The 12,727-nt window shown below is 39.8% G+C and overlaps 1 protein-coding gene across 1 annotated transcript; it reads left to right on the plus strand.

The window, feature by feature from the left end:
* Positions 1-4,559: 4,559 nt before the first annotated feature.
* VPS37B (VPS37B subunit of ESCRT-I) lies at positions 4,560-11,038 on the plus strand. Its single transcript, XM_085321042.1, has 3 exons — positions 4,560-4,779; positions 5,433-5,515; positions 6,659-11,038. The coding sequence occupies exons 1-3, from the start codon at positions 4,635-4,637 to the stop codon at positions 7,157-7,159; spliced, it is 729 nt and encodes a 242-aa protein (XP_085177168.1). The 5' UTR covers positions 4,560-4,634; the 3' UTR covers positions 7,160-11,038.
* Positions 11,039-12,727: the final 1,689 nt, after the last annotated feature.

The raw sequence follows: 12,727 nt of genomic DNA on the forward strand, positions 1-12,727 counted from the left end.
ACTGGCTTCGTGTTTTTGCCATATACACAGTTTGGTTTCAGAGTTGTCTACTCAGTGTTAAGCAGTTCTTTTACCATTAAAATCTGTTTAAGCAGCTCAGTACTGTTGCCTCTTTGTCCCATTCATAATTCATAGCGAAAGCTTAGCAGTTTAAAAAAACCCACTTACGTTCTCTGTAATATCTCGTGATTCTGACTGGTACTTTTCATCTGTTTTCAGATGAAAGTTTCCTGCCTGTTTAAGTGCTTATGACCGCAATAGCTTTGATAGCAATTCTGCTAAAGAGCTGCGTTTGCTTATTTCTGTTGATAACTTTTTTTTCGTGCTGTAGTGCCATTAGGCAGGTGAACATCTGATATTATAGCAGGTTCGCACTAAAACAGACTTCTTTCACACAACTCGTCCGAGAACAAGATAACTCGGATCGGATTTACTCCTTGCTTGTTCGGTTATAGCTGATGGGTTACTCCTGCCTTGGGCTCGAGACAAGCTGAGGATGGATACTGAGAGGAGACATTGTGCTGCATTGATAATCTTAATAGACTGGGCAGGCTGTGCTGTATCTTTGACCTTTAGATGGTTTTGTAATTGTTTTTTATCTTAAATGAGTCAAACTTTGAAATTTTATTTCTTTTAGGGCTTTTAGGTAGCTTAACCACATTTGCTTTTCTAATTTCTTGACTTAACTTCTAAATGAAGTGGAACAATTGCAGAAAAGCTTATTACTCTGAGTTCCCATCGGTGCCAGAGATTACTCTGGTTTGTAGGACTGTAACTGTGTTCAGGTTGGATTGCTTTGAGATTATTATTTGCTCTTTTTGTTAAAAAATAGAATTTACTGACTCCACAAAGTTCAAACTTTTAATTAAATAAAACATTTGAATGTCCTGAATAGGTTTTCCTCAGAATCATTATTTCTTTTTCTTGAAAGCTTGTCTGTCTTTAGCTTGTTTGAGCAACGGGTTCTTCTCATGCCTTTGAGTATGATTCGGTATGAATTTCTTATCTGTTCACCTGCCCATTTTTTAAAGAAATTTGACACAGTGAATAATGCTGGACATGAAGACTTCTAGAGTAATTTTTGATTTGATCAGTAAATGTCAATCATGTTTTTTATTCAATTCTGTAGAAAAATGTCCTCCTTAAAAATGCTAGAATACGGAAAATGTTGAGTCATTAAGTTGTGCATTCTGATTTCAAGCAGTATAACTCAATGTGCAATTGAGAATGCTTTTACTTCTTTTTTATTCTTTAAAACATTTTAAAGGCTTTCAGCCAAGTTTAGAATAATCGGTATTTGCTAGATATCAAACACTTGCTGCAGGAGAGGAGGTCATTCTACATTAAACGCAAGGAGCTTGCCTGTGGTTGTCTGCATTCAAAGCAGGTAAATAAGATTTTTCCAAATGCTCTTATAATACTGCTTCCCCTCCCCCATATTTTTACAAGAAAGGTACATTCTGTTCAACTGATGCTTCTTCATCTTTACACATTCATAGTGGAGTAGAAACAAAAGTTCTTCAGAAAAATCTTTGTGAAATTTAAACTTTTTTTCGTCACCTCCATAGTCTTGCAGAGGGATGTGATGGTTCTTGATTTGGGAGAGTTCGATTTTGTACCCCGGACTGAACAGTGGAGGTCCTGGCATGGTCGCTTCTCCTTGCTCACTTCTCCAAAAACATGTTTTTTCTGTTCATCTAACTGTTTGACACAGTTACTTAGTTTTTGTTTCTATTATGTAAATCAACTGACCGACTAATTTGGGAATCAGTTGCTGGAAGATGGGAAGGCTTTTAAATGTGGATCTGAGCATTCCCTTGTACTGCAGGAATATTTTTTTATTCACTCAAGCAATGAAATATTTCCTAGAGTTTGGAAAGGCTTGGTAATCAAACTAAAGCTGGTAAACTGTAAAGCCTGGTGCAGTGACTGAAGCTTTGTTTCTTGCCAAAGATAGAGCTTCAGTTATTTCAGAAGTAGTTTTGCAGTCTCATCACACTTCAGGAAGCTTTTCTGTCATTCTGTTTTCCCTAAGTTCTTTTTTCTTTTCCTCATTATATATGGTTTAAATGTTCCTTTTCTTCTTGAGTTCTGCACTCATGAAATGTTTATAGATCTGCGTATCCTTCATTTTACAGGCTTTTTCCTCTCTAGAGAAAAGGTAGGTAACATGTTCTTCATCCTGAAGAAAGATCAAAGTCCATTCATAAAACGGGTCTTCCTAGACTGACTGGGCAACTACTTTGAAACGAGAATGTCAACCTTACAAGCACTGAAAATGTGATCAGTAGATAAAATTGCAAATTGCTTGATGAAAGTAGTTTTCCTATTAAAATGGTGGAGGAGGAGAGGCATCAGAAACTATTGTTTTTGCACACAATCTTCTTGGTAAAGCAGAAGATAAATGGTTTACAAAAAGTTGTGGTGATGACAGGTAGTATGGTTAGAAGCTGGGGTGTTAGAAATTAAGCTATTAAATAATGTGTGTTTTAGTTCCATTAATAATAGTTAGGAAGAATGTAAAATTGGGGGACTTCAGCTTTCTGAAAGTGCAACCTAACACTGTTAGGTCATGTAAGAACAAATAAGAGAAAGCAGTCGGTTTAATTTAAATTATTTTGCATTTGATTCAAAAATGAGAAAGAGACGTTTTGATGTGAGAATCTTGAGAAGACATAACAATATTGCAAATGCGGTTTGTCTCATTTGTACAATTTGAAAGATAACTTTGTTTGGATTGACGTAGAATTTAGAAAACCATCAAGTCAAGGATAACGTGTCCTAAGTGGGTTAACGAGCACAGGGCAAAAAGAGTAAAATTTTGGCCTTGGATAGTATGCCTCAAATACCAAGAATGTGTTTAAGCAATACTGAGTCAAATTTGAAGTAAGCAGATTAAGATATTGTGTATAAATATTTCAAAAGGAAATAATGGCTATTGAAGATAATGTTGTTAGGCTTGGGAAATATTTTTATCTGATGCACCTAATCTTGTGCTCGAGCTGCCAAGAACACCTGAATTGTGATTGTGTGGCCTTTTTAGGGGGGTTTCAATGGCTTGTGGAGATTTCTCCCTTTCCTTCTTGTGAAGGGTCGCTCCCCTCTATATAAGCACGAGTGCAAAAGGGAGGAAGCGCTGTACTCTTCGTGTGTGCGCCGAACTCGGTGAAACAGCTTAAGTAAAACTTGTTCTGGCTAAGCAGTGATCATGGGCAAGGGCAGGGCGTGTTAATGGAGAAGGTCACAAAAAGTATATAAAGTTTTTCATTGAATTTGAAGGCAATTTAGTATGATCCATCTGTCACGCCATGGGAAAATCATCCCATGTGTTGATTCAGGCTAAAAATCCGAGATCAGATCCCTTGTGTCTTTCTCCTTTTGATGTCTGAATCTTTCAGTGGCTCTAGTGTGATATCCAGGGCAGATTTCCTCAAACATTCAGCTTTTCCAAAGTTTATGACTTGATAGAAGTGCATGTGTGTGTGTACATACGAGCAAGCCCGGAATCTTGTTTGCAGTGGTCATTTGTTCCTAAGAACATTGCCTTCAGGCTAAGCAGAAGGATTCAATTGAAAAACAGGCTTTTGGCATTAATCCAGGACTGATTTTAATATAATTTAGGAAGAATATTCTGGAGAAGGAACCACAGCGATGCACTCCTTTTTGCATTTTAGTAAGCTGAAGGAGGATACTGTCTTGCAGTCTGATGGCATCGTGTGTAGGGATTCAGAGATTTTTAGGAACAAGTGTTGCTACGTCTGCCAGCGTTCATCATGAGGTGGGGGGAATGGTTATGGTAGTTCATGAGGTAGGGATGAAGGAGCAGTGAAGTATCTAGGTTAAATAGTGGATAAAATTTTATATAGAATCTGTCACAGTAGCAGGACGTGAATGTAAAACTGTGAGCTCACAGAGCTGAGATTTAACCAGCTAGTCAGATCTTGTGTAAATTAGAGATTAGAAGAAAATCGAGTGGCACAAACTGCACTCCTGCCACTTAGCAGAAACGTCTAAACGAGCACCCAGTCCCTGATTTCCACGGGGTAACCACTGCTGTACTGACAAGGTGAAACGTGCTTCTTGCAGACAGTTCCCCTGGTAAAAGAACTGGTAAAAGTTCTTCCTTCTGGTAAAAGAATTGGTAAGAGTTTTTCTTCCTGCAGAACCGCTTGCTGATTCCTCCACCCCTTGCCAAAGGAGAGGAGGTTCTGATGGATCCTTTCTCATAACACAAATTCTTCGAATATTTGGAATAAAAATAGCCATGATTTCTAGCTTAGTTAATGAGCTCTGTGTGCTGCGTGTGAAAAAATTGTATGGGAAAGTGACATCAGATTGGTACTTACTCCTGTTCCAAAAGTGGTTAATTCAGAGACGTTCATAGCTGACAGGAGGGATCCATCTTCTCAGTGCAATTGATCTGAAAGGTTTTTTCCTATGTTTGTGGGTTTTTTTCCTGTGTTGTTGTAGGTCTAATACAGTGGTACTGGCATTTCCAGAGAACCTACTTTTGCTTGTTTAGAAGTTTTGAAATTCTTGTGTTGTCTGCATAGTGATTAATCTTACTTAATATTATCAGTGTCATTTCACACACCTTTCTTTTGCAGGTCCAAAATGTTCAGCACAGCAAGGACATGACTCTTGCCAGCAATCGCAGTCTGGCAGAAGGCAATCTTTTGTACCAGCCAAAGCTGGAGTCTTTGAAAGCAAATTTGACTCAAAAATATCAAGAGCTGCAAGTCCTTTTTGAAGCATACCAGCTGAAGAAAACAAAACTAGGTAACATCTTCTGTTTATGATTCTTATTTGCTGTTTTCTGAGAAAATATAAATTTATGTGTTTGTTTCTCTGTTCATTATATAAACACTTTTGTCTTCTGTCTCTTGTTCTTAACTGTATGGTTTGGGTACAAAATGAAATGTCATTCTCAAGTAGTTCTGAAATAGATCATGCTTTTACTGATTTCTTAGGTACGTTTTACACTTAGTAGTACGTATCTGTAATTTTCTATTACTGAGGTGCATGCCTAGTTATTGCTTACCTTCTGTTCTCTAAGTGGTCAAACTTGTTTAATACAACGAGCAAAATCTAGTTTGAATTTTCAACTATTAGTCATAAATCTCACATCTTTTACTTCATATTGAGTTATGAAGTATTGTATGTATTATGCTGCACTTGCTGCAGTACTTTATTTTTCATTATTGTAATATTTAATTATAATTAAATTGCAGCTTTAGCACTAGGGCAATATTGCTGAAATTCTTAAAAGGTGCATTTTTCTCATTGTAAATCACCCTGTCTGGAGCAATGGAGTGTGCTGACTGTGTGTATGTGCCTTGGAAGAGGTTTTATGCTTACTGAAGCTGTGTAGCTTCAGCTGTCAAGTCACTTATAGCCAGCTGTACTTTACTGTTATTTTCGTGCCGTTACAGACAGCCAATCCGGTAATGCTTCCCTGGAGACACTGCTAGCCCTCCTTCAGACAGAGGGGGCTAAGATTGAGGAAGACACAGAGGTAATGGCAATATGCTTCAGTTCTGCGACTTACACCCTCACCAGAGACTCTGAATCTACATAGCTGCAGTATAGTCTTAAACGTGTAGTAGGCTGAAGGGATATTACAGGGTCTGGTCTTTTCTTTGAACTTCAAGCAACGGTCACTTGATTTCAGTGAGAATTCTTTTGAGTAATTTTTACTCAGACACTCTTAACATCTTTGAAGTTTAAAAAAAGAAAGGGCTGTTTAAACAGAAGAGAACACCAAACCCTCTTACTTCCTTTGCATTGCCTTCAAACTAATAGCATATAAATGTGGTAATCTCTTTAATGGTGTTTGCATGGTGTGTATATATGTTAATCCAATACAAATGTCAATTAGTCACGTAACAAAAAAGGCTGGTTGTAGGAAGAGAGGGCTGCCTTTGCCACAGTTCCAGTGGAATATTCCATGATGGTTTCAACATAGCTGTCTCGGCCCCTGTGGTGACCCCTCACTGTGATACAGGCGCTTAAAAGCTGGTTTGCTTTTAGAATAAGGGACATGTTTAGTTTTGTTTGCTGATTCACTTGTAGGACATTAGTTATAACTACATAGCTTGTTAACATCAGGAAAAAAAATGCGTGTTGGCCCCAAGTTTGACATCACAAGAGATTTTCAGGACGAATTGACTTCTCTTATTGTATGTGTGGTCACTTATCTTGGTTATTAAAATATCATTTACCTTAAGCTTTGCTTTGCTACAAGTAAGGGTGAGTATTACACCTGGCTTAGCAATAGTCTGCCTCTGTATTGAGGCTTGCAGGGTTCTAAATGTTTCTATTGACATTATAAGGAATACTGAACTGTATTTCAGCTTAGCTGACGATCAGGAAAGCTGTAACTTGATTCATTCCTGTCTCTCATCGGGGAAATGTTCAGAGCCAGATTCAGATGTTCTTACTGCTTTTATGTCAGCAAAATTTTAAGCAGAAAATATTTAACTGCCAATGCTTCTGAGAAATTACTAATTCAAAATTGTGCTTTGAATTCGTAGTATGTCAGTTGTCTTCCATATCCAAGCTGGAAAATGACAACCAAAATTATGCTATTTTAGGATATAAGCTATTTAGATTCACTTCGAGTGTGTTGCTTTCTAAGAGATTGTTCAATATTTGACAGAACATGGCAGAAAAGTTTCTTGATGGTGAAATACCACTGGATTCCTTTATTGATGAGTACCAGAGCAAGCGTAAACTGGCTCACCTGCGCCGCGTAAAAATTGAGAAGCTCCAAGAGATGGTGCTGAAGGGACAGAGACTTCCGCAGGTTCAGCCGCAGGCTCCGCCAAGAGCACCTGAGACAACACCAGCCCCTCAAGCTTCCTACACTTCGGATGCAAACGCTCCTGCTTCAGTGATACCCCGACGAATACCACCCCCTCCACCTTCGTCAGTCCCAGCAGGATGCTTTCCTACTCCTTTTACTGCAGCCATGAGTTCAGGACCAGCTGTTTCTTATCCAGGTGCTCCATATCCTCCTCTCCCACCTCGAGTAGGAGTTCAGTCTGCAAGTCAAATGCCACAGCCAGGATACCCGTCTCAGTTTGTACCACAGTATCCTCCAGCTCTTCCCCAAAGACCACCTCGCCTTCCACCACATCCTGGCTTTATCCTCCAGTGAATATGTTGGTGCGCCTAACTTATGTATTGGTGCTTATATTTCCTTTTTCTCCCCTGTTAGAGACTTAATATGTAGGCAGTGGAAAGCCTCTGTTTTTTGCACAATGGAATACAAAATTCAAGCTGTGGCATGGAGGTTTGAAATTGCATTCAGTAAATGTGATGATTTTTGTTTTCAGATATCAGTGACAACTTTTTTTTTCCTAGGAAGGTGATAGGGGCTAACTTTTGTAAATCCAGTGAGTTGTGAAACAATGTACGGTGGATTTACTTTACGTTATAAATATCTCTTTGAATTCTTTAGTGATGGTAAAATAGCATCCTCTTCTTTTTTGATGTATTCCTGTCAGCCAGATGTATGTGTGGCAAATAGGGAGCTGTTTGTGTCTCTAAAGAATTCTCCATCGGTGCTGGTATTTGGATGGTAACAGCCATATCTGGATACTGGGCAGAGAGCTGCGGTGGAGCTCGTCAGTGTCCTTTGCAGTGTGCCTGGGCAGCTGCACTGCTGACAAGGTGCACAACCTTTTCTGAGCTCATTGAGCAGACACTGTTCTCAGAAGATGTCTTATGGTTTTTAAACACTAGAAGTTACAACAGTTTAATTTTTGCATTTCGGTTACCTCGCACTTCTTGTAATAAAAGTGCGCATCCTTCCCTTTCGTAAATAGAGCTATAGCTTGAAAGTCCTGGTCTCTTAAAATTAAACTAAACTGTTTGTAGTGTCAGTTTAGAGTTTTATAGAAATTTTACCAGGCATTTTTATTTCCTTGCCTATTATAACTGTTTCCTATGTTTTTTTTCTTCTCCGCATCTTGGATATAGAAGTTTCGTTTCTTTTTTTTTTTTTTAAACACAGGTGCTTAGTTCTTGATATGATTCCAGGAATCTAGGCAGGGTATTTTCTTATTCAAATTCAGGGTTTTCATATCATTTAATTGCCCACTTGAAGCTCCACAGTTCCATTTCATCCTTCAGACTCAATCTCTTGTTTGGAAGAACTATTTTTAATTTTCCCATTTCATTTATATTTTCAGTGTTTGGCACACTTACCTGTCTGGAATTTGCAATTAACATTTCTCTGCAAGCAGTCAGAGCAGAGTAGTTTTTTGAATTCCATGGTGGATGTTTGCATCTTAATCCATTTTTGACTTTCTATGCCACTGGAGGGGGAGGCTTTTTAGGGGAGTTCAGATTTCCTCATCAGTGTGACTCCTAAAGCCTATGGTGCAAGCACGTGTGGGTATTTTAATCTAGACTGGGGGAGGCAAATCTTAGCACTTGTTGCTTGCTCAGAATATGTCCATAAATTCATTATCAGTTTCTCACATCCACAACCAACCTTTGCCTTTGAACTAATTAATAGTAATTTAAGGAACACGCAATCTATAATCTGTGATATTCTCTGCATCATTTCAAAACACGTTCTTATCATTGTCCTGGAATGCACTACATTGTTTGGAAGTCTGTGTTACAAACGGCTTCAGTCAAAACAGAAGATCTGATTTTTTTCCATTTTTTTTTCCTCTACGTAAAGCCCTTGATTGTCCCTTAATCATTTCCTCTGGAGTGTGGTGGTTGCTAGCAAATACTAATCTGAAATTAATCTCATAACAGGAAGCTCCCTATTCTGAAAATAGGGTTATTTGGCTTGTTTTGCCTTCTAAAGACAAAGGGCAGAAGGTTGGTCAGCGTTACTGGTGTCTGAACCAATTCCCCACTGTAGGTCTGGAAAGTTTCTATAGGTGTGGGGGGGTTGTGAAACAATGTGCATTGGATTTGTTTGCATAGTGTGTTTTTTCTGTAATCTAGTGATGATACAGGACGTGTGTTTTAAAATAGTGTAATATCTTTTCTTGGTCTTATTTTCTCATTGAGGCTTAGTATAAGCATGGTTAATTATTAATGGTTTCAAAATAATTTTACTGCGCTGTTAGTGCTGGTATTTGGATGGCAACTATTGTATCTGAATGTTAAACATAAATCTGCTGTAGAAATGATTTGTCTTTAATGAAAGTGGGTGGGACTACAAGGGTGGTGATTAAGTTCATAAGTCTGTACTTGGAGCCTGCTACACAAACTCAAACACTCTCAAATTAGTTTTGCTAACATTTAATAAAAGCAACCAGGTATATTTTACACTTATCAAGTGCCAACTTTTTTTCTGAGGGTTGAAAAACCTCAGAAGTGGTGGAGGTGATAAGTGTATTGTGAATTTGCACTGCATTTTATGTATCTAACTCTATTGGTATTAGTAGTCCAAAAATATTTTTACTACTTGTTAAATTTTCTGTCTTTTGGTATCTTTTGTGATAACATGACCATTCAGGGATACTTTATCTAAAGCAAACTCTTGTGTAAACTAAATACAGACAAAGGTAATGCAATTTTTCTGTCTGAAAGCAAAACAATGCATTATTGCATATGCATGTGGCTGATGTGCCTTAGGATCACTACTTGTGATTGTACTATTAGGATATTAGCATTTTTATCATTTGAATGGCCATTGCTCAACTCTAAGGGCTCTTCAAGAGCACTTTCTTTTACAAAAATGTCACCCTTATACTTTAGAATAAACAGAGGTGGTATCTGCTATTTGTAAGCTTATAGTTGCCTTCACTGATTGATTAGTTTGAACATAATTAATATAACTAATGTGATGTTTCAGTTATAGCAGTCTCATAACTGAAATCCAGCTGCTCATGGGAAATGTTTTGCCATTAACTGTGTGTGTGTGTGCACACAAACTGATATGTGAATACATACTTGACTGCTGGCAATGTCTAAGGGTTAAAAAGCAAAAGGACTGTGGAAAGCTGTTTAAATCCTTTCAGAAGCAAATGTTATAAGACACTAATCTGAATGAGTAGGGTAAGAGATGTGCGATGTTTTAGCCCATCGCCCCTGACAGCTTCTCCTATTCTGTTACAGCTAATAAATTAAATTTTACTATGACTAAGACATTTAGAATCATACTAATTTGCACTGTTTCTAAGATAGATGAAAATGCCGTAGGCAAGCTGAAACTTGAGAGGGGGTGGCTCAAATGCCTTGCCAAAATATATAGTATTATGTTATCTTAAGAATTTTTGATTTCTGCTGCAAATAGCACATACTTCCCCAGAACAGTCAGAACAGAGAAGCTTCTCTTAAACATGAAGTGGATGCCAGGTTCAAATTAAGATGTGTAACGTGGCTGTAGGGTGGTGGTAGTGTCGAGAAAGCTCTCTTTGGATGGCGTTACTTTTGCCAGTCTTTTGTATGCAGCTTTGTAAGTTAAGACAAATTGTATGTGGGTAGTTTTTTTTTTTTTGTTTTGTTTTTTTTTTTCCCCTTTGGATGGTAATCAGCATTGAATGGTTCTAACTCCAAGATGAGTTTCGCTGCACTTCAGTGCCGTCTCCTAGAGGAAACGGAGTGAATTGTCTCTAGCGCAGCTGATCCGCAGAGGTCACGGTGGTGCTGGTGACTTAGAGGGACTGCTTTGAGGATGAGCTTTCGCGTGGTTCCAGGAGGCAGAGCCCTGGGCGCAGTCCCCTCCTGGGTAGCTGTTACGTTCAGTGCCCCAGCTTCCACCACCTCACCCGCAGCCTCTTTTGGACTGCTCTGCCTTCCCAAACTGGAATAATGACTTCAACGGAGAGCTCGGTTTGGAAATTCCTCTAGCCTGAATACAGAAATACTTGCCTAGCGTTGAGTTCAGAGGAAGCAGAGTCGTCTTGGCACCTGAGCGCTTCCTCTGTCTAAGCCTGGACAGCCTAACAGAGGGGCAATTTTATTTGCCTAGCAAGTTGTGAAATGTACGGTGGATGTGTTTGCATAATTTTTTTCTGTAATCTACTGTGGTCTGATTTTAAATAAAATAGCAAATCTCTCCTGGTGTTGCGTTCCCGTTGTGGCCTCGTTTAATCATGGTTGAGTTATATTAACGCTCTTCAGTACTAATGATGTTTTGAATATAGCAATAGTTGTAGATGAATTGTAGAACATAAATTTGCAAGAACATAACCTGATTGTTTGTTCTAAATTTATTGATCATGTTTTTAGTGACTGGATATAATGAATATATTTTGTATGTAGCTCATTCCAAAGAGGTATCCTCAGGTTAGATTCTGTGCATCTTAATCGGAGCTAAGCGGAAAGTGGGTTGTTTTGCCCGGTAGGCTCTCTTCACTTGTGTTTTAGTTTCCTAGACGCTTCCTCTATTTTAGATAATCAGAGAAGTTTGAACCAGAAAAGCTGAAAGAAGGGGGAAGGCCACTTTTACTTATTAATAGAAGAAAAACTTAGATTTAAACAAAGTCATGTTAGGAGAGATGAGTCAGACAAAGTTATTTAGGACTATGAGTCAGAAGGCAGAAAAGACCTGATGTAATTTTCTGTAATACCTGTCACATTAATAGCAATGTAAAATAGAAAATCCTGCTGCAGAATAGCGGATGATAATATATGGAAACAAAGAAAAAAATCCCTTTTAAGAATCTTTTTCTTGATGCGTCCTGTTTGCGGTGACTACGGAGGTTTGACAACCTTGCTCCTCTTAATGCGGGAATAGCAAGCTACGGCCGTGGCAAACTTGCGGGGTGTTGGGACTGTAGCCTGCCCCGGGGGCTCGGGCGGCCCTTCCACGTCATGCTCCTGTACTGTTCTGGGTAGGAAAGATGGTTTTTAATGCAAAGGAATGAGAACTAAGTATGCTGCGAGCTTGTCCTAGATCTTCCCTGGTGCTCGGTCCTGTCCTTTGAGTCCTCTTCGAGTAAAGCCTTTGGCAGGCACCGCCGTCCTCCTCTCGGGGGGCCGTAGTGATAACGGCACGTGAGTTCTTCTCAGAGGTTTTGTCTCAGCTGAAGTTTCAAAGCGGCTTTACGCAGCCCGCGGCGTCTTGGCCCCGGAGCCGTCGCTGGGCCCCGGCCGCCTACCGGCTCTCGCCCTCACCTGAACCCGGCTCTCCTCTGCCCCTGCCGCAGCCCCCAAGACAAATCACGGACTACTCGAGCTTGGGACTCTGTTGCGAGCAAATACCCTGAATCCTCGCGCCTGCTGTGAGCTCAGGGCAGCTTTTTTCCTCCTGTATCTATCTCCAGGCTGTTCAGGGGCACTTTTCCTGCATGCAATGGTGGGAAGGAATTTTTCAGAGCTTTTCAGTATTTTCTCTTTCAAAGCTGAAAGTTTTTCCTTGTGCCACATACATAAGGTAATTTTGTGCCTTGGTACTTCTCCTCAAAGGGCAGGTCACCCCAGGAGCCCCTGCTCGGAGGGGCAGAGCGCTTGGCGAGCGATGCCTTGGCCTCGAGGGCCGCCAGCCCTGTCCTTGGAGGATGGGGGCAGCCGGGAGGCTGCTGCTCCGGGCCCTCGGGCAAGCCCCGGGCTGGGGAGAGCGAGCGCTGGCCACGGAGAAGGGGGCGGGGGATTTGCTCTCAGTATGTGGTCATCATCTCCTGCCCACATAGCCAATAACGGTTTTATTTAAAAAGTCATTAGCAAAGTGGATCCTGTACAGCAGGATGTCTTGATGGCATACGAAAATAATTCTTTGCATACAGTTTGCAAAGTGTTTTTTTTTTTTTTT

Source organism: Rhea americana, unplaced genomic scaffold, assembly GCF_003343005.1.
Source record: "Rhea americana isolate MKP2758 unplaced genomic scaffold, rheAme1 scaffold_68, whole genome shotgun sequence".
NCBI classification, from domain to species: Eukaryota; Metazoa; Chordata; class Aves; order Rheiformes; family Rheidae; genus Rhea; species Rhea americana.